The sequence below is a fragment of the Glycine max genome, chromosome 20 (assembly GCF_000004515.6).
Source record: "Glycine max cultivar Williams 82 chromosome 20, Glycine_max_v4.0, whole genome shotgun sequence".
Taxonomy (NCBI): Eukaryota; Viridiplantae; Streptophyta; class Magnoliopsida; order Fabales; family Fabaceae; genus Glycine; species Glycine max.
Genome location: NC_038256.2, coordinates 29,518,151 through 29,543,127, shown reverse-complemented (window position 1 = coordinate 29,543,127; position 24,977 = coordinate 29,518,151). Strand labels below are relative to the sequence as shown.

Here is a 24,977-nt window from a genome sequence, read left to right as displayed (position 1 = left end):
ATATATTATTTAGTAGGAAAACTAAAAACTTATATGTAACCGTTGGTGCAAGTGCTACAAACTCAGTTCCTCTAAGCATAATTATTTAATTTGTTTTGGAGGGTATTTTATCATTTTCATTAAATTTTTCTACTTTATGTTTTGTAACTTTTGTTTAAGTAACTATGTTTTGAGTTATTTTTCTGATTTTGAACTTATATATATATATATATATATATATATATATATATATATATATATATATATTAATTATTTAACATATATAAAAAACATTAGAATAGCGGTCATCCTGTTATCCACTATCCCGTTATCTCATTTTTGGGGTCGGCCGCTCCGCTCCGCTACGCCGGTATTGACAACTATGCTATATATATTTACGAATACCATCAACACAATAATAGGACGTTGCTAATAATAATCCAATTCTAACAAGTAACATAAATATAAACATCACACAAGAATTGGACATAATTAAGGGCATTTGCAGTCCGAATTGGCAACACCACACAATAGAAGAAACAAATGTATATTCAACCTTCATAAATAACTAAATTGCAACTGGTGAAAAAGATTTTGATATGTTATGATCTTTTGTTGTGTCCTGTTGACCCCCATTTGCAACAATTTTGTGTCCTTCGTTGTCTCCTGAAGTAGGTTTGTACTAGGTCCACATCCCTTTGTTCTGATAAGAGGAGGATCTTGAACATCATCAAATTCATCAACTGTTTCATTTTAAACTACATTAGGTTGACTTTCAGCGACAAATTTCAACTTCATTCAGTTTGCTTCACTTGTCATCAGATTCACTAAGTGATGGAACTCTTCATTGTCACGATAAGAATATTCACAAGCCTATCTAGATATTGGAACAAGTGTGGCATATTTGGCATGCAACTGGGAATTCCAAAAAGAAGAACCGTCTACATAAGTTCCACAAATTTGTTCCTTGGCATACTTGTTCCACCTATCTAATAACAACGACTCAGGAAACTCAGTGAAGTGTAAAGCCAATAACACAATTATGATATGATGGCAAGGTAACCAAGTAGATTCCATCCGTAGGCATTCACATTTAAATTCACCAAGCAAAGGACAATACGACACATGGCATGTCCTCTCAGATTGATACCTAACAACAGGGAAAACTGAGTACATTGCCATCTCTAGGCACTCTGTCACCCTTAAAAGCGTGGCTTTTTTGAAATACGATTGAACCATAAGAAAAATCTCCTTTGAGAAATGTGTTGCTACGGATGTCTCCAAGCAATCAGTATAAAGAGTAATAATCTGCTTAAAGTTCCTTAAAATGAAAATATGACTGACATCTTTGAGATTGCTCTACAAAGTCTGTCAAATTAATTCTTGGATTAACATAATTTCCCATGTGACTATGAAAAGCTTCACAGCGACTTGTTGTCCTGATAACAACAAAGAAATTGCCACGAATATGAGCAGTTGACCACATCTTCCTCTTTTCATACATTTCAGTAACCCATTTATTTTCCTACAAACCAAGAGTCTCAACCATCTTCAACCATGTATGTTCAAAATCTTTCACTTGTAAGTCACCTATCATACATCTTTGAAACATTGGCAAAAATGCAGGATTGTTTACATTGGCTTTTGCATTACGTATCAAGTGCCAAGCACATAACCTAGGCATGTTTTGAAAAGTATCTTTCTTATGCATTTCTCATTGCAATATCACCATCAGTAATCGTTGTTGATAGTTTCTTACTATTCATGGCTTGCACAAATTGTTCTAATAACCAAACATACGTCTCTTCGGTTGCATTTGTTACAAGGATTGTGTCATAAACTATGGTTTGATTGTTGTGATTAACACCAGAAAAACCCACAACAGGTAGATGATACTTATTCTTCTTATAAGTGGCATCAAATGCCAATACATCACCGAATAACAAAGTTTACCCGACTTTCACCATCACACCAAAAAAGATGTTGAAGCTTGTTACTATCATCCACAACATATGCAACAACAAACAATGGTCATTCATAGACAACTCACCCAAATATTTTAGTGCCCTGGCTACATCAGATGATTGTGCTCACCTCTCTCGGCCGAATTGATTATATATATATATTTCATAACAAATCCTACCTTCTCATAACCACCTGCTACTAAATTTGCAAGTTCCCCAAACATTTGTAGAGGTCAAATGCCAGCCTTCTGATAGTTCTGAATTTACAACATATCAACTTCACTAATTTTTTATGACCTGGTATCAAACCAGACAAATGTGGCTCCAACAACATATGGCTATAGGCAAAGTTGAATACACTCACCTCCCATCGATGAGATGGGGTCCTCAAGTGTTCCCGCATCAAAGCTTTGCAATCACATCTCGTGCCATTTTTGGCTTTTGGTTTTGGTCCCGTCACTTACTCGCCTCTATCTTTTTTATAACCACCCTGGAGCATTAAAAAGTTTGCTGGATAGTTTTCCCTAACTTGTTTCTAATAACATGGCTTCTACAGATAGAAAAACCAATTACTCTTGAATAATTGGGGTAGAACATATGTGCAGTTTCAACTTTCAAGATCCACAAAATTCAGCCTCTCAACAACAACACAGTCAATATTGGCCAAATCAACCTCCAAGATGTCATTCTTGTCATTTATCATTACAGGATCTTCTACACTGCTTGAATCCACAACATCTTCAAACAAATACCCATTTAGACCTCCAAAATCCTCAAACCCATCATATTTGAAACCCTCGGATCCATTCTCTACCAAATCATCAGATCCATACTCGAAGCCCTCATATCCATCCTCTTCAAAATTCTCAAATTCATTGTCACCATAATTTTCTTAATCAGAACTACCAGTAACCGATTCATTCTCCAAACCCTCCCGTTAACATTTAAAAACAAACAAATTAATAAATACTCTATAAAAATAAATGAACAATGTCTTAAGTTCTTACAAAAAGAAAAATACTTAACTCACCAGACTTCATGACCAAAAATTATTTGCGTTGGGTATCTTCTTCCTAACTAGGCTGGCGACAACAATTGGCAAGCACTCAACAAGTCCACAACCGGAAATCAAAGGGTTGAAAAAAAAGGGGGAAGAATGGTTGGAACAAATAGAGAACAAACCCCCTTTCAACTAACGAACCGCAAAGCTACATACTACCTCTTGCTCTCCAACAGGAAACAAGGTTGACCTCTGCCCAAAAAACTGACTCATTTCTTATTTCTTTCTTGTTACGGTGCCAAAAGGGCCTGCAAAATTAAACGTTTTTCAGATAGGAAAGTACACATGTCACATCGACGATGACTACATTGTTTTAAAATAATTCTCCCTATGTTCTCCTCATAAATGGTATGCCTTTTAGAAAAGTCACCACACGATTTAAGAGAAAGCCAGATCGAATGGCTGACAAAATTTTCCCAGCGTGAGAGACCTAACAACCTCTCCCATGCTTGAAAACGCCATCTAACAATTCATATCCACTGTGGGAGGCCCCCTAACCTCCGTCCCATCTAATTTCTTCAAAGACTACTTGATTTGAAATCACGTGGTATGTAATTTTGCAAGTCTTTTTTATTTTTACCAAGGTGCACACTCTCTCACCTCCAAATTCTCAAACTACATCTATTTCAAGGCCAAGACTAGGGTGCTTAAGTAAACTTCTTACGCACCATGCGAAAGGATCAATATATACCGTTAGATTAAATGGACAATTTAGATTATTTTTTCCTTTTTGCATTTTTTTCTTTTCTTCTTTTCTGTCTTTCCAGATTTGTCCCTAATCTTTCTCTCACATTCCAATTTAAACAACTTCCCTCAATACAACAGAGACAGCGAGGAAGCCGTCGCCTCTGCCGTCGCACCTCAGCTACCCCGACTCCGTGGAATCCTCGCCTCGTTCCCGCAACACCGACTCCTGGGACAAGCCCTTTGTGTCGACATCCACCAAGCTCCGTCTCATGTGCAGCTACGGTGGGCACATCGTCCCCTGCCCCCACGACAAGTCCCTCTGCTACGTGGGTGGTGACACGTGCATCATTGTGTCTGAACACGCCACGTCACTCGCAACCCTCTCCACGCGCCTCTCGAAAACTTTCCTGAACGGAAGACCCTTCACGCTTAAGTACCAGCTCCCCAACGAGGACCTCGATTCCCTCATCTCTGTCACCATCGATGAGGACCTCGAGAACATGATCAACGAGTACAACCGCACCGCCGCCTCGCGCATCTCCTCCATTTCCAGACTTGTCCCTCGTTTATTTTCTCTCTCATCTCTTCTTCTTCCACTTAGATCTGAGTTGCCTTCCTCGTCATGGACTCTTCCTCTATGAAACCCACCACTGTGACATCAACCGCCCTGTCTAGCTTCACCTGTCGCCGGTCATGGAAAAGGAGAGGAGAAGAACGGCAGAGAAGGGGAAGAGAGAAGACAGAAAGGGTAAATTTGGAAAAGTAAGAAAAAGAAAAAAAATAGAAAGAAAACAGAAAAAAAATTTGGATCGTTGATTTAAAATTAATCAAATCTAACGGTTAAAAAATCACCATAATAACTTTGGCATGGTGTGTAAGAAGTTTACTTACGCACCCTAGTGTCAGCCCTGTTTCAAATATAATTCTCAAATTACACCTGTTTTGCTTGGTTCAAGGAAGTTGGGTTTGGTTACCCCGACTTCCCTCACTAATGTTTTTTTTAATTTTTTTTTTTACAAATTAAAATATTATTAAAATTAAATATTATATTATATAAAATTATTTTTAATTGATTTTAAAATTATTTATTTATCAAATTAATTTTTGAAGGATTGATTAAATTAATTTTATTATTAAGAAAATGATATTATTAAATTTAATTATTTTTGTTACATTATTTAATTTATTTAAGATATTTTTGGTTGAATATTTGTTTTAAAATCTGAATTTTGTATAATAATATATATTTATTTTACTATAAATTTAAAAATTTTAATTTAATTATTTTACTAAATATAATTAGTTTGTTTATGTCATTAGATTTAATTAAAAATGATAAAACCAAAGCTTTTAACAATTTATTTATAGAAGAACATTATATTGCATTATCAATAAAATATTTAAACAATGACATTTGGCTAAGAAAAAACTTAAGATTAGGATATATTAGGACAATTGTTTCTGCTATGACCATGTTACCAGCAAAGTCCACATTTTTTTCTACTTGCTCGTTCATTTTCGTCTTCGTCCATCTCATTAGGAATGTGAGTTGAAACGGGACGTCCCTTTGCAGTCCTCTTTCTCCTTGGATCAGGACCCCACTGATCTCCTTCGTATTCTTGCCACATTGATTCGTGTGACAATAAACCAAAGGAGTTGTCATAGATGTGCAAAATGTGTTGTAAAATGAATAACATCGGCACATAGGTCATGAGATCAACATTGACAGATTTACAAGCAGTCATGACGTGAGAACACGGTAAGAGTTTAGCCTGATATTCACCACAATCACACTTTTGAGATTGTAACATTACTCTAAACCTTCCAGGTGGTCTGGGTGTTTAAAGTGGGGATTGAGTCTCTGTTATAATAAAAGTGTGATTGTGTCTGTCGAATTCATTTACAATGTGTGTATTAGATTCTTGTTGATCGCTATTCATTGCATTGAAGACAACTTCATAATACTGTGAGCCAGAGTTGATCATTGCCTAAGTTTGTCGACCTCTATTAGCTAAGAGTTGTGCGGTCTTGAAATACGTCTCCTCAACCAACGATGACACCGACAAATGTCTTGTGTTTTTGAACATGGAATTAACAGACTCCGAAAAATTGGTAGTCATATGTCCCCAACATTTTCCCTCATCGAAGCATCGTACCCATTTTTTGTTTGGGTAATTGATCAAGCCATTTAGATGCACTTGGCTTATTCGTACGGATATCCCCAAGATGTCGCCAGTGCATCTTCTCCGTGTATGTGTATCCTGTAAATATTCAATCAATCTATTATGTTATAAAATTTGATTGAAAGAAAATTTTAACGAATAAATAAAATAGATACTCATCAGCCAACATGAGTGGTTTCTTTAAATGTTTGTAGTTTGAGTTACCGCGAATAAAGTTTTGTGCAATGTGGTGCAGGCAAAAGAAATGAGATGTGTTCTAGACCCATAAGTTACTTGGGTTGTTGTAGGCACTTATAATTGAGGGGTGTCGGTCTGAAATAAGAGAAATGTTAATTTACGGAGTAACATGTATTCTCAAATTCTTTAGAAAAAATCCCAAGCTGAAGTTGTCTCCCCTTCTACAATGGCGTAGGCAATCGGGAAGATATGATTAGCTCCATCTTATGCGGTAGCTATCAACAGTGTGCCAGTATACTTCCCGTAAAGCCATGTACCATCTACTTGTACTATGGGTTTGCAATATGCAAAACCATTAATGCATGGACCAAATGACCAAAAGACACGTTTAAACAATCTTTTGCCTGATACTATTTCTCCCCCCTCATACAAGGATTCTGTTTGAGCAGCGACCACAATCCCAGAAACACAAGATTGCAAAAATCTGAAAAGTTTTGGCAGTTTGGCATATGATTCTTCCCAGTTTCCATGAATCATCTCCAACGCTCTTTGCTTTGCTAACCATATCTTCTTGTAGGATGGGGTATAATTCATGAACGTTTTGATTTCTGCAATCAACGTCTTGATGGAGACGGTTGGGTTTGTTTTGACAATTGGTTGGATGATCTGTGCTATGATGTGTTTATCGAGTTGGCGATGATCTTGTCTGAGCATCGCACGAGATACGTGTGATGACCTCTGATACTCTTGATAATCTATTTGTTATGCCTCTTTGAATTGCATGCGCCCAAGCTCCATGTACAACCATTTTCATGTAACTTACAAACGAAGTTTAGCCTTCTCTAGTCAGAGTAAATTGTTCTGCAATCAAAATGATTTCTGACGTTGTATTCTTTGACTGCTCGAATACATTGTACTTTGTCATCAAAGGTCATGCCAACCTCGAGTATACCGATTGGTGGTTGTACATTGTGTTCCTGATGAACAAAATGGTGTCGATCAATGTAGTGTGCTAGGTGGTCAAAGTCCAAGTCTACTGGACACTTAGGTTGGTGATATTGCAACGGAGGTGACGAAGGTGTCGTTGGTCTGCCAACACCCTCGTCATCGGTTTGGTCATCACTTTGGTCATCGCTTTGGTGATTGATGTGATCAAAGAACTGTTGATCCTCATCCTTACTAAAATCATCCATGTTTTCATCATGAAATCATATAATGGGATCTTCGTTAGCAATGAGATGTTAATCTCGGTTTGATGTTTGCATTTGTGGTAGCTGTGAAGGTGGCGTAAAGGGGGATGAATGATGGTTTTGTTGGTCAAAGGAGGTTTGTTGGGCATGAAAAAAAGAATCATTTTTGGATAATAGTTGTGTGTATGAAATATAAATGTCAAAGGGATCTTGTGATTCAAGGTTGTTGTATGAAGATATTGGATTATTGAGGTTTATGTTGTTGTACAGTAACTGTTGTGGAGGCGATAGTTGTAGTTGTGGACATGAGGGTTGTGGAGATGATGGTTGTGGTTGAGGAATAAGGCCAGTAACAACATAGAATTTGGCAGAATTCAATTGTGGATTCTGGACAATTGTTTCCATTGCGCCTTTGAGATCATCATTGTCGAATAGTTGTGCTGAAATAAAACGTGTCTGACCCATATGAAATGAAATAGGGACACAAAATAACAATTGAGCAACTTGTTCAGTTGCTCGAGCAGGGAGACGATTGTTAATTTTTTGAATGATTTGTGTAAACGTAATAGAACGACTGATGTAAACAAATATTGGGTTCGCAGATGTGTACATCGATCCTTGAACTGGATCATCTACAATGTGACCATTGTGGTAAATGATGGTCACAATTTTTTTAGGTGGAGTCATGGTGGTGCTTATGGGATATGAGTGGAAATAGTGTGAGAGTTACAAATCGAGTTTTGTTTTGTGAGAAAGTTATTGCATGTGATATGTTGTTGTCAATTGGTAATGTTATATATAGGCTGAGAAAGTTTACTGCGAGAGTTAGATTGGAAGGTTAGGTGAGAGAGTTAGTTACGAGGGTTAGATGGGAGGGTTAGGTGGCAAAGTTAGTTATGAGGGTGAGGTTGAGGGTTAGGTGGGCGTGTTAGATTGGAAGGTTAGGTAAGAGAGTTAGATCGGAAGGTTAGGTGGGAGGGTTAGGCAGCAAAGTTAGTTATGAGGGTTAGGTGGGAGGGTTAGGTAGGACATTAAGTGCATGTGAGTAAATATTGTGCAACTGCGGAACAGTGTACAAATGTGAGTGAACAATGTGCAACCCCACACATTAATATACATGACAGACTGTTCGTTTCATCATGATTGTTGACCGCAGTGTTCCGCATCGCATGCCAAGGTCACACGGATTGTTCAAAAACATGTTAATGGGATAAACATACGCATGTGAGTGAACAGTGTGTAACACCACACTTTAATGGGGTATCAGTGCATGTGAGGGTTATGTCTGACATTGTTCCGCATCTCTGAAATTATGCATATGTAGACTATTATTACTAAAGTAAATTGAAAATAACAACTTCAAAGCATGCAACAACTACAACTAGATAATAAAGACGGAGAAAAACTTCAACACAATACAACAACAAAATATGTTAAATTATTCATTCTAATTTCAGGGTATTCTCCAACTTTTGCTCCATGTTGACCCAACGTAGGTCATTAACTTGAGTAGGTGATAATGAGTTATGAACATCAACTTTAAGTTCCATACATATTACACTTGTCATATTGAGAAATGTATGAAACATGCACAAAACACCTTCTTCGTCAATAATTTGAATTGCCCTATATTGAACTTCACCATTGAATTGATATACAGGACAACGATACCAAAGGACATTAATTATAGGCGTAACACCATTATCTGCAATTGATGACTGTATTGCGGTGATTATATTTGGCAGCGTCATTGTTGGATTCAAGAGTAACGACTTTGTCTTGTCACCTTTGAAAAATTGCATTTGCACTTGAACTTTGAATGATTTCACCATTGATATAAATGTACGCATAAATAGGCTCTGACCTCATTGCTTGCCCTCTTTGCTTTCTCTCACAATTTGATTTGACACAACTGTGCAAAGTGTTGGGTGACATGGTACGTTTATATATGCAATCAATCACGGGTCCATGGTTCATGTGAATTAGAATCTCGATGCGTCATAGTACCACAATCGTGTTAACGTGCTTTGGAATCTCGAGGCCTTACAACAAGACAAATTATAAATGTGCTTTGGAATCTCGAGGCATTAAAGTTACCTAAGTTTAATGTTGAGGACATGCGAATTATTGAGAACCAAGTTAATGCGGTTAATGTACGCATGCGGGTGAATAATGTGCACGAAAATGTCATTGATTCACGTGAATTAGAATCTCGATGCATCACAGTACCATAACCGTGTTAGCGTGCTTTGGAATCTCGAGGCCTTACAACGAGACAAATTATAAATGTGCTTTGGAATCTCGAGGCATTACAGTTACCTTAAGTGTATTTGTGCTTGCAAAACTGAACACAGTTTAAACGATAAATAGATGGGAGGTGCATGTCAATACCACATTTGCATCACCCAACTTCAAATTTTATATCATTTGTATTCGGTTTACCATTTGACATCATTCTCATGGATCATAAACCTTTATCGCGTCATCAACACGTTCATCGTTCACATACTATGATTAATGACTTAATCACTTCCTATTACCATACAATACCTGAACCAGAACTACAAATTATACCATTATTATCATGTGCCGGGTTCCAACATATTGCCCTAATCAAACAATGTAAAATTGATCCTGCATTGATCACTGCATTGGTTGAACGATGGAGGCTTGAAACACATACCTTTCACCTGCCATGGGGAAAGTGCACCATCACACTCGAAGATGTTGCACATCATCATGACATGGTTCGACTTGTTTAGCAAACCTGTATAGAGAACTATGCCAAGCATCATCGGAGGTTGGTAAAGTTATGGGTGGCTGTGCCATACTATTGCAGTCATGGGCTTGGTACCGCATGCCTTTTTTTGCACCAAGAGTCCCACGACCCAAAACAACTTTTCCACTAGCTAAAAGGTTATTTACATATAGCGAAATGTAAATTTTTTATTTCAATGACGTGTATTATAACATTACAATGAATATTGATTTTGTATGTTTTACATTTCAGATGGAGTGGTGGTAGATTAGAATATAGGGCCACACCTTATGGTGACTTGGTCGGATATAGGTCTCGTATAGATCATATGGAGAGCCATGAGGTATAATACTATCATGATTTGCACCTTAAATATGTACAAACATACTAACATGTTGCCTTGTTGGCATATATTTCAGTTTTCTTGGGTCCCCTATAGAGGATTTGAATAACACCTACCCAGACATGCATATAGAGACAGAGATTTGGTCTGCATGTACTGCAATTATTTGTTTCTCGATTGTCGAATGACATCAAACAAATCGGGTGAAGCTATAGTTTGGACTACAAGAAGATATCCCTGTTGATCCCATGAATCTTGATCTACTTCACCAAATTGACATGCGAGACAATCATTACATTGATTGGATGGAGTACCATGCGGGGTGGATTAATATCTGAAAAAAAAACGCAGTGATGTTTTAGCTGGGCAATGGGTTGAAGGAATAGTGACATATACACCAATGTACATGGAATTGTATAGGAAAAACACTACTTTGTTCTTGTATGTTGTACAACAACTACATGATCCATGCACAACAATTACCCATAATGTTGCAGGGCCAGGTGTTGAACAAACACATTTTGAAATTTCACATCCTCAGTCAATGTATTCTACTCCTTCACCTGTTCATCAAACTTTTGGCCACACTGGCGAGTCAGTCACCGCAACCACCCATGAATGGATGACCGATTTATTTGGCGTCGATTTCAATACACCAAATTTAGCGGCATCATATTTATCTACTTTACAACAGTTCGATGCACCACATTCGTTTGGAGAACATGGTCAAAGTTCTTCAGCTGCAACAACCAACATTGCAAATACTAACATAGAACAACAACATCATCATGACATGGGAGAACCGGTCATACTGGAAAGAAGAAATTCGCGACGTAATCGGCGTCCACCACCTTGTGGGACTGGTCATCATCTTGGTCATTGAAGTATAAAATGTTGTGATGATGACATCATCAAATATGATTTGGACCCTTGCAACTATGCTTAAGTGCCCATCTTCTGCATTTTTTTCAAATTATGTCCAACACTTTAACGATATTCATCACACACTTTTTCATGGTTTGAACGTCAAAGAATAATAATAAAAAATATATCATGCACTAGTTCCATGGAATAATACCTCAAAATAGAAGCACAAAATAAAAAAAAACTATGATTTGAACCCTTGCAACTATGGTTAAGTACCCATGTTCTACATTTCTTTAAAATTATGTTGAACACATTAATGATATTTGTGACTCGCTTTTTCTATGGCTTGAACATCAAAGAATGCCAAAAAAAATTATATCATGCACCAGTTCCATGGAATAACACCTCAAAATAGAAGCACAAAATAAAAAAAACTATTATTTGGACCCTTGCAACTATGTTTAAGTACCCATGTTCTGCATTTTTTTCAAATTATGTCCAACACTTTAATGATATTCGTGACACACTTTTTTCATGGTTTGAATGTCAAAAAATCCAAAAAAAATTATATCGTGCACCAATTCCATGGAATAAAACCACAAAATAGAAATACAAAATAAAAAAAACTATGATTTGGACCCTTGTAACTATGCGTAAGTACCCATGTTCAACATTTTTTTTTAAATTATGTGGAACACATTAATGATATTCGTGACACACTTTTTCTATGTTTTCAACGTCAAAGAATCCAAAAAAAAAATTATATCGTGCACCAGTTCCATGGGATATCACCTCAAAATACAAGTACAAAATAAAAAAAAAGCTATCATTTGGACCCTTGCAACTATGCTTAAGTACCCATGTTCTGGATTTTTTTCAAATTATATCCAATACTTTAATGATATTCCTGACACACCTTGTTCATGGTTTGAACATCAAAGAATTCAAAAAAAATTATATCGTGCACTAGTTCCATGGAATAACACCTCAAAATAGAAGCACAAAATAAAAAAAAAACTATAATTTGGATCATTGCAACTATGCTTAAGTACTCATGTTCTGCATTTTTTCAAATTATGTCGAACACATTAATGATATTCGTGACACACTTTTTCTATGCTTTGAACGTCAAAGAATCCAAAAAAATTATATCGTGCATCAGTTCCACGGGATATCACCTCAAAATACAAGTACAAAATAATAAAAAAAAGCTATGATTTGGACCCTTGCAACTATGCTTAAGTACCCATGTTCTGCATTTTTTTCAAATTATGTCCAACACTTTAATGATATTAGTGACACACCTTTTTCATGGTTTGAACATCAAAGAATCCAAAAAAAATTATATCGTGCACCAGTTTCATGGAATAACACCTTAAAATAGAAGCACAAAATCAAAAAAACTATGATTTGGACTCTTGCAACTATGCTTAAGTACCCATGTTCTGCATTTTTTTCAAATTATGTCAAACATATTAATGATATTCGTGACACACTTTTTCTATGTTTTGAACGTCAAAGAATCCAAAAAAGATTATATCGTGCACCAGTTCCATGGGATATCACCTCAAAATACAAGCACAAAATAAAAAAAACTATGATTTGGACCCTTGCAACTATGCTTAAGTACCCATGTTCTGCATTTTTTCAAATTATGTCCAACACTTTAATTATATTTGTGACACACTTTTTCATGGTTTGAACCTCAAAGAATCCAAAAAAAATTATATCGTGTACCAGTTCCATGGAATAACACCTCAAAATAGAAGCACAAAATAAAAAAAAAACTATGATTTGCACCCTTGCAACTATGCGTAAGTACCCATGTTCTGCATTTTTTTAAAATTATGTCAAACACATTAATGATATTCATGACACACTTTTTCATGTAATGTCTTATGTCTATCTTCAGTTATCACTTTACGTATTGAAATAATTTTTCCTTTAAATTTAAATTAGTAATTTTCAGTTTACCTACTTTTACTGCAATAGTTGACATGGTAACATAACTGTCAAAATTCACAATACTTTGCAATTTACACTACATTGTTTCTAAAAATTAAATGTCTCATCGAAAAAACTAACATGAAATGGACAACTAATAATCTCTGTGTTCACTCTGAAAATAATCTTGGAAGCCTGCTGCTTTAATTACAAGGGAAAAATCACAGTCCAAATTGACAACACCCTGCAATTTGCACACGTCTCTAAAAATTAAATGTCTCACCTGCAAAACTGACATGAAATGGACAACTCATAATCTCTTTGTTCACTCTGAAAATTATCATGAACGTCTGCTGCTTTAATTACATGGGAAAAATCACAGTCCCAATTGACAACACTCTACATTATGAGCTGTCCATTTCATGTCAGTTTTATAGGTGAGACATTTAATTTTTAGAGACGTGTGCAAAACTGACATGAGATGGACAACTCAATCTCTTTTTTCACTCTGAAATTATAATGGACGTTTGCTACATCAGTTACTAGGGAAAAAGAAACATTGGATTCCAATACACATCAACACGGCAAAATACTCGTACAACTATAAATAACACAACACACAATACAAATGCACAATCTCACAGAACATACTCTCATAAACCAAATTCAATCTTATTACTATGTCATTTTTGGGAGAAACAAGCAGCCAGACCATTACTAACTCTAGATTAGCCTTCATTTTTCCAAATGGATCAATCACTCACAACCAAACTGGTGTTTATTTTCAAAGTCCCACTCCAACACCAATGCGAGTTCCTAACAACTGTTCTCTTGATACACTCAAGCGTAGAATGCACAATACCCTTCAACTAACCAACGATCAATTAGTGGATGAAATCTACTACCGACAACCATTCATAGATGTAGGTCAGCAATATTTTTTTCAATCTCTACAATTGAAAAATGATGATGTTTACACAATGTTAATGTGTAATGAACAATACTCATGTGTTGGCCCTATAAAATTATCATGTACCATTATTAGAACATATGCTATACTCAACCTGCTTTAATCAACTATCACTCCTACTCATGATGCACTTATGTATTACAACAGAAAGTGAAACATACCACGTCAAGGTGAGAGTTTTTGGGTTACTCCTTTACTGGAACTAATCCAATAAGATTTGGCATTCCTTCGGGATGTAGCATGGATAAACTCAAGGATTTAATCAAACAAGTTGAACCTATAGAGGTTCCCCCTAATGGAATTCACGAATCACAATTGGTTAGACGATTGTTCTTTCAACAACCAGGTCATGCTAAGTATTCAAAAAAATTAATTGAATATGAGATAACATAATTGAAAAATGATGAAGACGTGCTAAAAGTGTTAGCACAATCCAACTATTGGAAACGATTCTGCACAATAGAAATTTTGACTATTTTTAGCAAACCACTAATGCAATAAGATTTGGCATTCCTTTGGGATGTAGCATGAACAAACTCAAGGATTTAATCAAGCAAGTTGCACCTATAGGGGTTCCCCCTAATGGAATTCACGAATCACAATTGGTTAGACGATTGTTCTTTCAACAACTAGGTCATGTTAAGTATTCAAAAAAATTAATTGAATATGAGATAACAGAATTGAAAAATGACGAAAACGTGTTAAAGGTGTTAGCACAATCCAACTATTGGAAACGATTCTGCATAATAGAAATTTTGGATATTTTTAGCAAACTTGTAATCCAAATAGAAGAAGACATGTATCCTGCACAACATATTTCAAATCATCATTAGTTTTGTCATATTTGTGTTGTAATTGTAATTTTTGATATGTTGCATTATTGTCGACTATCATCTCAGTTACTACAATTTGAAATTTTGTCTACTTTATAAGATAAATGTATCAATTATTTTTTTACGGTATTTTTTTAATTTATGTTAATATTACTAACTAATTTTATTATTTTTTAATTATAAGAACATAACAAAAAAATCAACAAAACATAAATTTGACTACAGAATTACATATAACGTAAATAAAAAATTATACTATAATTTTATCCAATTTTTATATTTTTCTTTATATGTATATTTCTCTTTAAAAAATTATAAAATAATCCTTCAAAAATTAATTTAATAAATAAATAATTTTAAAATCAATTAAAAATATTTTTATATAATATAATATTTAATTTTAATGATATTTTAATTTATATAAAAAAAAACATCAGCAAGGGAAGTCGGGGTGGTGGCCAAACCTGACTTCCGTGAACCAAGTAAAACAGGTGTAGTTTGGAAATTATATTTGAAATAGGTATAGTTTGAGAATTTGGAGGTGAGAGAGTGTGCACCTTGGTAAAAAAACCTAATTTTGCATGTGTGTGATTTGAATGTTGTCACTTATCTTATGATTTCAAGATTTTTTTTTAGAAACTTCCTTTAATTTTGAGTTATTTGGTAGTTAAAATATTTTAAATGTTTTGTTTATAATTTGAAGGTTTATCCAACTCTTTCTCATGTAGATTAAAAAGATTGACAAGTGAAACCTATGACAAGGGTTCGTCTGGACAAATGTACTCGCTATCAAAGACTCGTCCAAGTGAAAATTAGTCACGTGGGAGAGGGGGGGGCTCAAGCTTTCTTCATCTAAAGTCTTCCCGTCGCCTAGGTGAGAATGTCTCACCTAGGAGAAATTTCATTAAACCAACTTGTTTAAAAGCTTGAAAAGATGCAAGCTAGGAAAATGGGATTCAATTTCAAGTGTTTCCTAGAGAGAGAAAAACATGGGGAATCATTTGAGATCAAGAGGAAGGATCATGGAGGTGTTCTTCATCACTTCCTTTGTTGATTGCAATCTTACATTTGTTAGGAATAATTATTGTTGCAATCTTACATCTGTTCTTAATGTTGGAATAATTATTGAATATGCGAGGAGCCAATTTTTTATAATTACTCTTAGAAATGTCGTATGCGAGGAATTGATATAATATGATTTAGCATGTGCATCAACAACGGTAGAGAATGGTTCATTCGTGTAAATTTCATTAGGATACTAAAGAGTTGAAGGATGAAATCCAATCCTATGTTTTTCTTGATTGAATTAAAACCTTCTTCATAACTTAGAATTATATAGAATTATATGCTTGCAACTTTTACACTATTTATTTTTGTCGCAACAAACCAATTAATTCTCAATCAAATATCATGTATGTAATTATTGAACTTTCTCCTATTATCCAAGGAACTGAGTAATTCAAGTCTATGAGAAAACTATCTTAACTACAAATTATGTAAACTGTGACAATTAGTACACTTATAAAAAATATAACACTTTAATATAAGATTGGAGGAAAAAAGAAAAAAAAGTAATTTTGTAAATCACAAAAAATATAAATGTTCATCACATCTTCAAAAAAAAAATGTTCATGACATAAAAAAAATTAAGTTTTTTCAATTTAAATCTAATTTATCTCTTTTAAAATATTCTTATCTATATATAGGAAATATCTGGGTTACAAGTAAATCCAACAAAATCAAAGTGTGCTGTTTTCTAAATTCCCGATTTTTGCCTCTAGCATGTTCACCTTTTCTTTTGAAACCATGTTAGCATACAAGACAAATTATTACCACGTTCACCAAAGCGTAACAACAGAGAACTACAAATGATTCAGGCTCTCGGCCACTTTGGTTTCTGATTCCTCAAAACTATCAGCCTCAAACTTCTAATCACACATTTGAATATCCGGAGTCAGGCACCAGTCCGTTAATGGCTTGAATAGATTTGACAAAAAAGGTACAAGCGGCTTAAAGTAGTGTTAAACCAGACTATATGCAATTTAAGTTCTAGCATTTCATTTTCACTTAATCACTGCATACTAGTGACTTAGGAAACATTAAACAAGGAACATGAAAGATTTTCCAAATCGCTTAATGGTCAAGAGGGTCTGAGAAATGTTGGAATTTTACCCCAATTAAGTTTCCACCTTATTCTTCTAGAAATCAGAGCTTAAATACAGTACAATTTCCAATGCCAAGAATGCGCATTCATACAATGGTATATATCAGAGGTTGGATTGCCATTGTCACATGAAGTACAAATTCAAAATGCATTCTTGTTTTAAAATTTCACAAAGCAGTTACAAATGTTCCAGATACAAATTTATTTAAGAGACTGGACAAAAGTACCAGCATGTAATTTAGAGACTGGACAAAAGTACCAGCAGCATGTAATGAAAGAAGCAGATAGAGATGGCTGAAATAACATCACCATACATCAGGACGCAACTCACCACTTGCTGGGGGCACCCATCTCCCAGAGTGATACACACTTTCACCAACTTTCCAACCAGGCACATCCTTCATCACTTCTGCCTCATACTCGAGATATTTATGCCACTCTTTAACAAATCTAGAGAAGGAAACAGATAAAATGAAGATGTTAAACGATTAGCACAATAGCACTTATCTATCTTACAATACAGATTTGGTGAGAGAATCTCATTTACCTCTCATCCTCTTCAGCCTGTAGCACAGGCAGTATGGATCGGCGGGCAGCATACTTTTCTTCCTTCAGTGCCCTATATGATACATCAGTTTTAGTTTTTGAGTGGGAACTGAAAACAAACATATGTGATCCGGTTCTTCCTTAAACAGCTACTTCTATTTTTCAATGTAACACCCCAGCAATCCCCAAAACCAATCACGAGGGGAGAATAAAGAACAGAAAAATCAGAGACTGTCACAGTGAGAAGTAAATAAACAAGAATATGTGAATATGCACTAATATCCATTTCTTAATGGACAAAATCTAGGTGTAGTACCTTGGGTATTTTTTATACTTTTTTCAAAACAAAATTGGAGTAATAAGTGATAAGTGATAACTCACACAAAAAAGGTTACCATTAAAGGTCAGCACTTGTTACCCAACAGAAACTCCAATGTTATTTGAAAAACAACACCGAAAGCACTTGAAAGTATTGCACCTAAGTTTTGTCCTTCGTGTATATCTTTTTTCCCACATGCACATAAGAGATGAGCAATTTTCCATTATCAAATTAACTTACCCAAGAAACTACAGGCTCCTTTGTTTCTACTTTCCAGACAAACTCAGAATTGATCCAACCTAGTTTCTTATGGAAATAAGATTAATAAGAATACACAGTAGTATTTTCCTGGCCAACTGCTACAACCCACCAAAGAAAGGGAAAAAGACTTTTCAATTTTCCCTTCATACTATGTCTTCACCTGAAAATATTTCTTGGGAAAGTATTTCATGTAATAATTTAATTCAAAAGAAGCTAATTTTTACCGAAATCATTTTCTACTGTCAACTTATTTTCTGTAAAAATGGATCTTTGATTATTCCTACTAACTGGATTAAGTAAAGCATTTTTTCGTGAGATGGTTTGCATATAAGCTATATCCAAACCAGGTTATTATGAAAATACAAAGTGGAAATCAAGAAAACAACCAAATCACAGAGGAAGCAAACAAACCAAAATTGTTCTGTTAGGGTCATTTGTTAACCGAATATTCATTCAAATACATGTACATTAAAGAAATGCAGATTCCAAGGTAGCCAGCCAGTTTGACATCAACTAATCAAGGAAAGAAGCAGATTCCAAAAGTAACAATCCATCACCATAATCAAACATACAAGCCACTGATGAAAATCTCTCCCTGTTATGATTCAGTCTCAATTAACAAATTAGGACTCAGGAGCTCAAAAATGTTCAATCCCAAAAATTTATTGACAACACTTCAAGTATAAGATTTAAATACACATTTCTATATTAATAGACAGCCTAGATTAACAAATTAGGAGCTCAAAACATTCAATTAAATCCCAAAAATTGTCGACAACTCAAATGCAAGATTTAAAAAACACACATTCCTAAACTAATGGATGTGTTGAAGACTTAAAGAATTACGGATGTAGGACGAACAAGGAAAAGAGAGAAAAATCGGCTAACTCCACCACCATCACAGAATAGTGAATCTATTACTGATAATAGTATTGGTGTAGTAATGCAAAAAACACAAAAACTTAAAACACCTATTAATTCTAGCAATAGGACTAACAACCGCAAATAATTAAATTAAATAAATAATATAACATAATCAGGAAACCTAAGATTGATTCCTTGATTAGATGACTAACTGTTCAATGCAAAGAGGAACTCACTCTTACAGAGGGTACAAACTCCAATTAGAATTTCATTCAAATTCAAATGTAGTAAAGAAATGCAGATTCCAAGGTAGTCATTTTGAAATCAAGGAGAGAAGCAGATTCCCACAGTACCAATTAATCACCAAAATTAAATGTACAAGTCACTGCCACGGAAAACCTTTCATGCCTATGATCCTTGATTAACAAATTAGGAGCTCAAAACGTTCAATTCAATCCCAAAAAAATTTCAACAACACTTCAAATATAAGATTTAAAAATACACATTTCTAAGTTCACACTCTCAGACATTCTTTTGTAGACAATTTCTTTTATTGGTTGAAATTAAGCCTAACTTGATTTCAAATAAAAAAAATTCAATCATTTTTATTTGTTTGAAAGGTAATATCTATCCTTAACCATTAATCTGTATCAATCACGAATCTCAACGACCAAGAATTGTAAATTCACACAGTAAGGAACTATAGAATGTCTTATCCCAAAATTTACTATTCCTCTCAAAATTACAAAGTCAAATAAGTTATATTTTACTCATACCAACAAATAGAGATGAGGTTATAATTAAAACCACTAGAAAAAAACCAAAATAACTAGTTATACAAAATTGTGTGGGAAAATCACTCTAACTTCATATTTAATAAATCTTCTGATTTTGTAGTTTTCAATAAATTTCAACCAATAGAAGAGTGCGAGTGTTAGAGACTGTATTCATAGCACTCCTCATAAAGAATAATAGATATAGGATAGACACAGAAAAGAGGGAAAGACGGCTAACAACAACACCACAGCCAACACACTGAATAGTGAGTATATTACCGAAAATAACATCAGTGAGTAAAGTGATAGAAAAACTACTAAAACTTAACACACCTATTAATTTTAAGAATCAGGTCGAGCAGTAGCACAAGCCCAATCCTTCTATCAATGGGACTAACAACCACAATTAATTAATTAAATAACATAACGAAATCAGAATGAGGAAACCTAAGACTGATTTGATTCCTCGATTCGATGACAAACTGTTCAATTTCAAAATGGAATTCACTCCTCCTACTACAGAATGTATAAACTTGAATTTCTAGTACGATCCTGAAGAAAGAGGAGTGATGAAGAAAAAGAGAAGAAGGTATCTACCTTCGGATCTTGTTGCCCTGGCCGACCTGGTACATGCCCCAAGAGAAAGCGCCGAAAGCAGTGAGGAAGATGGCAACGGCGCTGGGGCCCTTGTTGGGGATGCGCCGGGCGAACCGGACCGGAGCGAACCCGCCTGGTGGTGGACCGTCCTGGAGAACCGGCATGTCCTTCACGCTCGCCATCCCGGGCTTCTTCCTTATATATGCCTCCGTCATCTTTCTTTCTTCGCCGCTATCTCTTCTCTTCTTCTCCGGCTACAATACAATATAACAACAATGGAATGCTCTCGCTTTGTTTCTTCTCTCTATGAATGTGTTAAAGCCTTAAAGGGGAACACACAGCTTCTCATAGGGGAAGGGGCCCGCTAGTCGGGTTTAAAATTTGGGTCGGATCCGGGCGTTCATGTATAGGAATGATGTAACACGGTTTGTTTGGGTCGGGAGTCTTGCTAGGTGCACCCAACAAACTTTTGAAATGCCAAAATTGTCCCTATCACCTTTCTTCCTTAAAAATTTCATTTTTTTTTCTGGAAAAGCTTTTTACCTCCATTTTCAAAAAAGCTTTGCTTCTTGTTTTCACTTTTTCGTGCGGCATTGCCTCTGGTTCGTGGGGGTAGCAACGTTGAGCGCAGCGGTGAAGGTGAAGTTTCCGGCGTCAAGCTTTGTGGTGGTCGGTGGCGGCAAACAAGGTACGCAGATGGTGTTTGTTCGTCACAGACGTACGGATGACTTCCGGATCAAGTTGATCCGTAAGTGTATTATTTTTTGTATTTGCTGTTTTTGCATCTGTTTTTCCATTTATTTTCCTTTTTTCTTTTAAATTACTAATTTTTTTGTATGGCCATCTTTTGTTTGATTTGGTTAGATGGATGAAGATGAGTGGATGTATGAAATAATGTCTGAACGAGCGGATATGGATTATGAAAATGCAGAATCATGTGGTGCGAATGAACTACATGTTGATTGTTCGGATGCGTTCAAGACTTCTCAGGTTATAATGTTAATGTTTGTCACATATTTAATAAAATGAATACTGGTAGAAAACTTAAATTATGTGAATTTTGTAGGTATTTGAGTGCCGAGAGGATGTTTTGCGGTGGGCTCGATTCGTGGCTCATGAAAACGGATTTGTGGCGATGATTTTAAGGTCGGACACAAACACAGGTAGTAGAGGAAGGAGTACGTTTGTGTTAATTGGCTGTGAAAGGAGTGGCGAGTATAAGTGTAGGAAAAAAGAATTTATCAGAAGAGACACTGAGACTAGGAAATGTGGGTGTCCCTTCAAGCTTCGTTGCAAGCCAGTGGCTGGAGGAGAAGGCTGGATGGTGAAGTTGATTTGTGGAGTGCATAATCATGAATTGGCCAAGTCATTAGTTGGACATCCATATGCAGGGCAATTGACTAAAGCTGAAAAAACACTTATTGCTGATATGACGAAGTCCATGGTGAAGCCAAGAAACATTCTGCTAACTCTGAAGGAACACAATGCCAATAGTTGTACGACTATTAAACAGATATACAATGCAAGAAGTGCATTATGTTCTTCCATAAGAGGAAGCGATCTTGAAATGCAACATCTGATGAAGCTTCTTGAACGTGATCAATATATTTATTGGCACAGAATAAAGAATGAAGATGTGGTTCGTGATATCTTTTGGTGTCACCCTGATTCAGTGAAGTTAGTCAACGCATGCAATTTGGTGTTTTTGATAGACAGCACCTACAAAACAAACCGGTATAGACTTCCATTGCTCGATTTTGTTGGGGTGACACCGACTGGGATGACATTCTCTGCCGGTTTTGCATATGTGGAGGGTGAACGCGTTAATAATTTGGTATGGGCTTTACAACGCTTCCGAGGCCTTTTTTTAAAGCGTGATGCCCTCCCTGGAGTTATTGTCACTGACAGAGACCAAGCATTGATGAATGCAGTGAAAGATGTATTCCCTGAATGCACAAATTTGTTGTGCATCTTTCACATAAACAAGAATGTGAAGGCTAAATGTAAATCACTAATTGCGCAAAAAAATGCTTGGGATTATGTCATGGATTGTTGGGGATCTCTAACTGATTGTCCTTCAGAACAACAGTTTGATGAATGCCTGAAGAAGTTCGAAGTAGCTTGCGCACCTTGGCCAATATTTGTTGACTATGTCAAGGAAACATGGATAATACCACACAAGGAAAAATTTGTTTCCGCCTGGACTAATAAGGTGATGCACTTAGGAAACACAACAACAAACAGGTATGAAACTGTTAAACTATTTCTATTAACGTTGAAAAATTTATGGAATTGTATTATTATATATGTTTATTTTTATTTGTGTATTTGAAATGTAGGGTTGAATCTGCTCACTCGTCTTTAAAAAGACTGTTACAAAATAGTATTGGAGACTTATGCAGTGTGTGGGATGCCGTGAACAACATGATTACGTTGCAGCACACACAGATTAAAGCATCATTTGAAACAAGTACACATGTCGTTGGACATGTGTTCCAAAAAACCTTATACAGGAGGCTGCTTGGAATGGAGAGATTTGAGGAATTAAGGATGTCACTACTTGTTGATGGGTTAACCAAGGTATGTAATTTATGAATTTGATTTTTAAGACTTTAGTTTGAAATTAAGTTTGACGTGTATATTTGTTTTATTCAGCTGACAACGGATAAGTGGATGGATATAACGGACATGGGACATGTCATTGCATCAAGGTATAACGTAATCGTTGTATCCTTGTCTAAACAATAAAGCATGACATTCTTTCCCCTTAGAAGTCAACCGCTGACAAATTCTTCATTGCATCGTATAATTTGTATCTGTCATGTGTATGACAATCATTTTGTTGAGGTACATTGTAGATATGAAGTGTTTTTTTTTATGATTATGCAATGAGTTTTGTAGGATTGAGTTAACATTTTTTTCGCATACACAACAGGTTTATTTAAAAGAACGTTGTCCCTTACCGCCTGTATCATTGTTATGGTCTAGCAATTGTCATCCGCAGGCGAAGTCATGGCCAAATCCATATATTAGCAGAATGCAGCATTACAAGAGCTTCGTGATGTTCAAGAGAGACTATGTTGACATAAATGATGATTGAACATGTAATTTATAAATGCCTGATCGTTTTGAACATGTAATTTATTTGTTACGTCCACAACAAAATTATTACTTAATTCTAAAAAAACATGTATGATATATCGTTGTCTGACTTGACTATACATTGTTAAAAACCGTGTATGATAAATTATTGTCTGCATTAACATAAAGCGCGTGAAAGGACCCTGCACAGCATGACTACACATGCAGATCTGATGCAAGCTAAAGCATGTCATGTCATTCGTGTAGTTGACAACACATACAGAAAGCATGTGCATGCGTATTTTCAATCTTTAAAAAATGCAGCACTAATATTAAAACTCTTCTATATCTATGGCACAACCTAACCTTGTAAGAAAGCACAAGTTTCAGTATCAACCCAAATCTTACAAAAAACTATGGCATTCTTGGGAGAGACAAGCAGTTAGATAGTTGTGAACTCCACATTAGGTTTTATTTTTCCAAATGGATCCATTGTTCACAACGACAGTGGTGTTTCCTTCCAAGCTTCCACTCTAGTTCCCATTCGAGTACCTAACGGGTGTGATTTTTAAACGTTAAAAACCAGAATACACAATACCCTTAAGCTAACCGACAAACAATTTTTGGATGAAATTTACTACCAACAGCCTTTCACGTATGCAGGTAATCAATTTCGGTTTCAATGTATGCAACTGAAAGATGATGCTGATGTTAACACAATGTTAATGTGTAATCATGAATTTTCGTTTGTTGGTCCGATTGAGTTATTATGTAGCATTGCTAGAACCCCATATGGTATTTTAAACTTACTTGAAACTACTATGACCCCTACTCATGATGCCCTGCTATATTACAATGGGAGGTGGAAAATGTCACGCCAAAATGAGTTTGTTGGTTACTCGTTCACAGGAAAAAATCCCAAAAACTTTGACATTCCCACCGGATGTACCATGGATGAACTGAAAGATTTGATCAAACAAGTTGCGCCTCGTGGGATTCCCCCTTATGGTGTTGATGAAACACAAATGGTAACGCGATTGTTTTTTCGGAAACCAAGTCACCATGAGTAGTCAGAAAAAGTTATAAAATTTGAAATAATTGAACTCAAAACCAACGAGGACGTGATGAAGGTGCTCATTGAGTTTAACTACTGGAAAAAGATTGGGCCAATAGAAATTTTAGTTGTTTTCAGTAAACCTTTACCGCAAATGGAAGACGAGTTATCCTTGTCGCAAAATTAGCATGAGTTAGTTAGTTGTAGTATTTGATGGAAATTTAATTTCATTCAACTATGTTGAAGTTAATGTACTGTTTGAATTCATGTATTGCATAATCGTTTTCAATTACAAAAATCTCAACTAAAAAAATAGATTTCTATATATAACAAACTAATTAATAAATTGTTTTTCTTCTT

General features: G+C 35.5%; 1 protein-coding gene and 1 long non-coding RNA gene across 2 annotated transcripts; both read right to left on the bottom strand.

Annotated features, from left to right (window-relative positions):
* Positions 1-409: 409 nt before the first annotated feature.
* On the bottom strand, positions 410-4,753 carry LOC121174372 (uncharacterized). The gene is made up of 2 exons (XR_005890398.1): positions 2,974-4,753; positions 410-2,874 (listed from the first exon to the last, which is right to left on the bottom strand). It is a non-coding gene; the product is annotated as an uncharacterized lncRNA (long non-coding RNA).
* A 12,437-nt stretch (positions 4,754-17,190) lies between these two features.
* On the bottom strand, positions 17,191-20,829 carry LOC100812908 (GRIM-19-like protein). The gene is made up of 3 exons (NM_001361195.1): positions 20,483-20,829; positions 17,667-17,738; positions 17,191-17,569 (listed from the first exon to the last, which is right to left on the bottom strand). Exons 1-3 carry the CDS (start codon positions 20,695-20,697, stop codon positions 17,425-17,427), a joined length of 432 nt encoding a protein of 143 aa, NP_001348124.1. The 5' UTR covers positions 20,698-20,829; the 3' UTR covers positions 17,191-17,424.
* Positions 20,830-24,977: the final 4,148 nt, after the last annotated feature.

Bases quoted from the DNA above. Each gene is read 5' to 3' on its own strand.
- LOC100812908 (NM_001361195.1), bottom strand. From the start codon at position 20,697: ATGACGGAGGCATATATAAGGAAGAAGCCCGGGATGGCGAGCGTGAAG. The intron at 17,739-20,482 runs GTAGATACCTTC...TGTATCATATAG, and splicing joins CAGGGCAACAAGATCCGAAG to GGCACTGAAGGAAGAAAAGT. The intron at 17,570-17,666 runs GTAAATGAGATT...TTCCTTCTCTAG, and splicing joins CAGGCTGAAGAGGATGAGAG to ATTTGTTAAAGAGTGGCATA.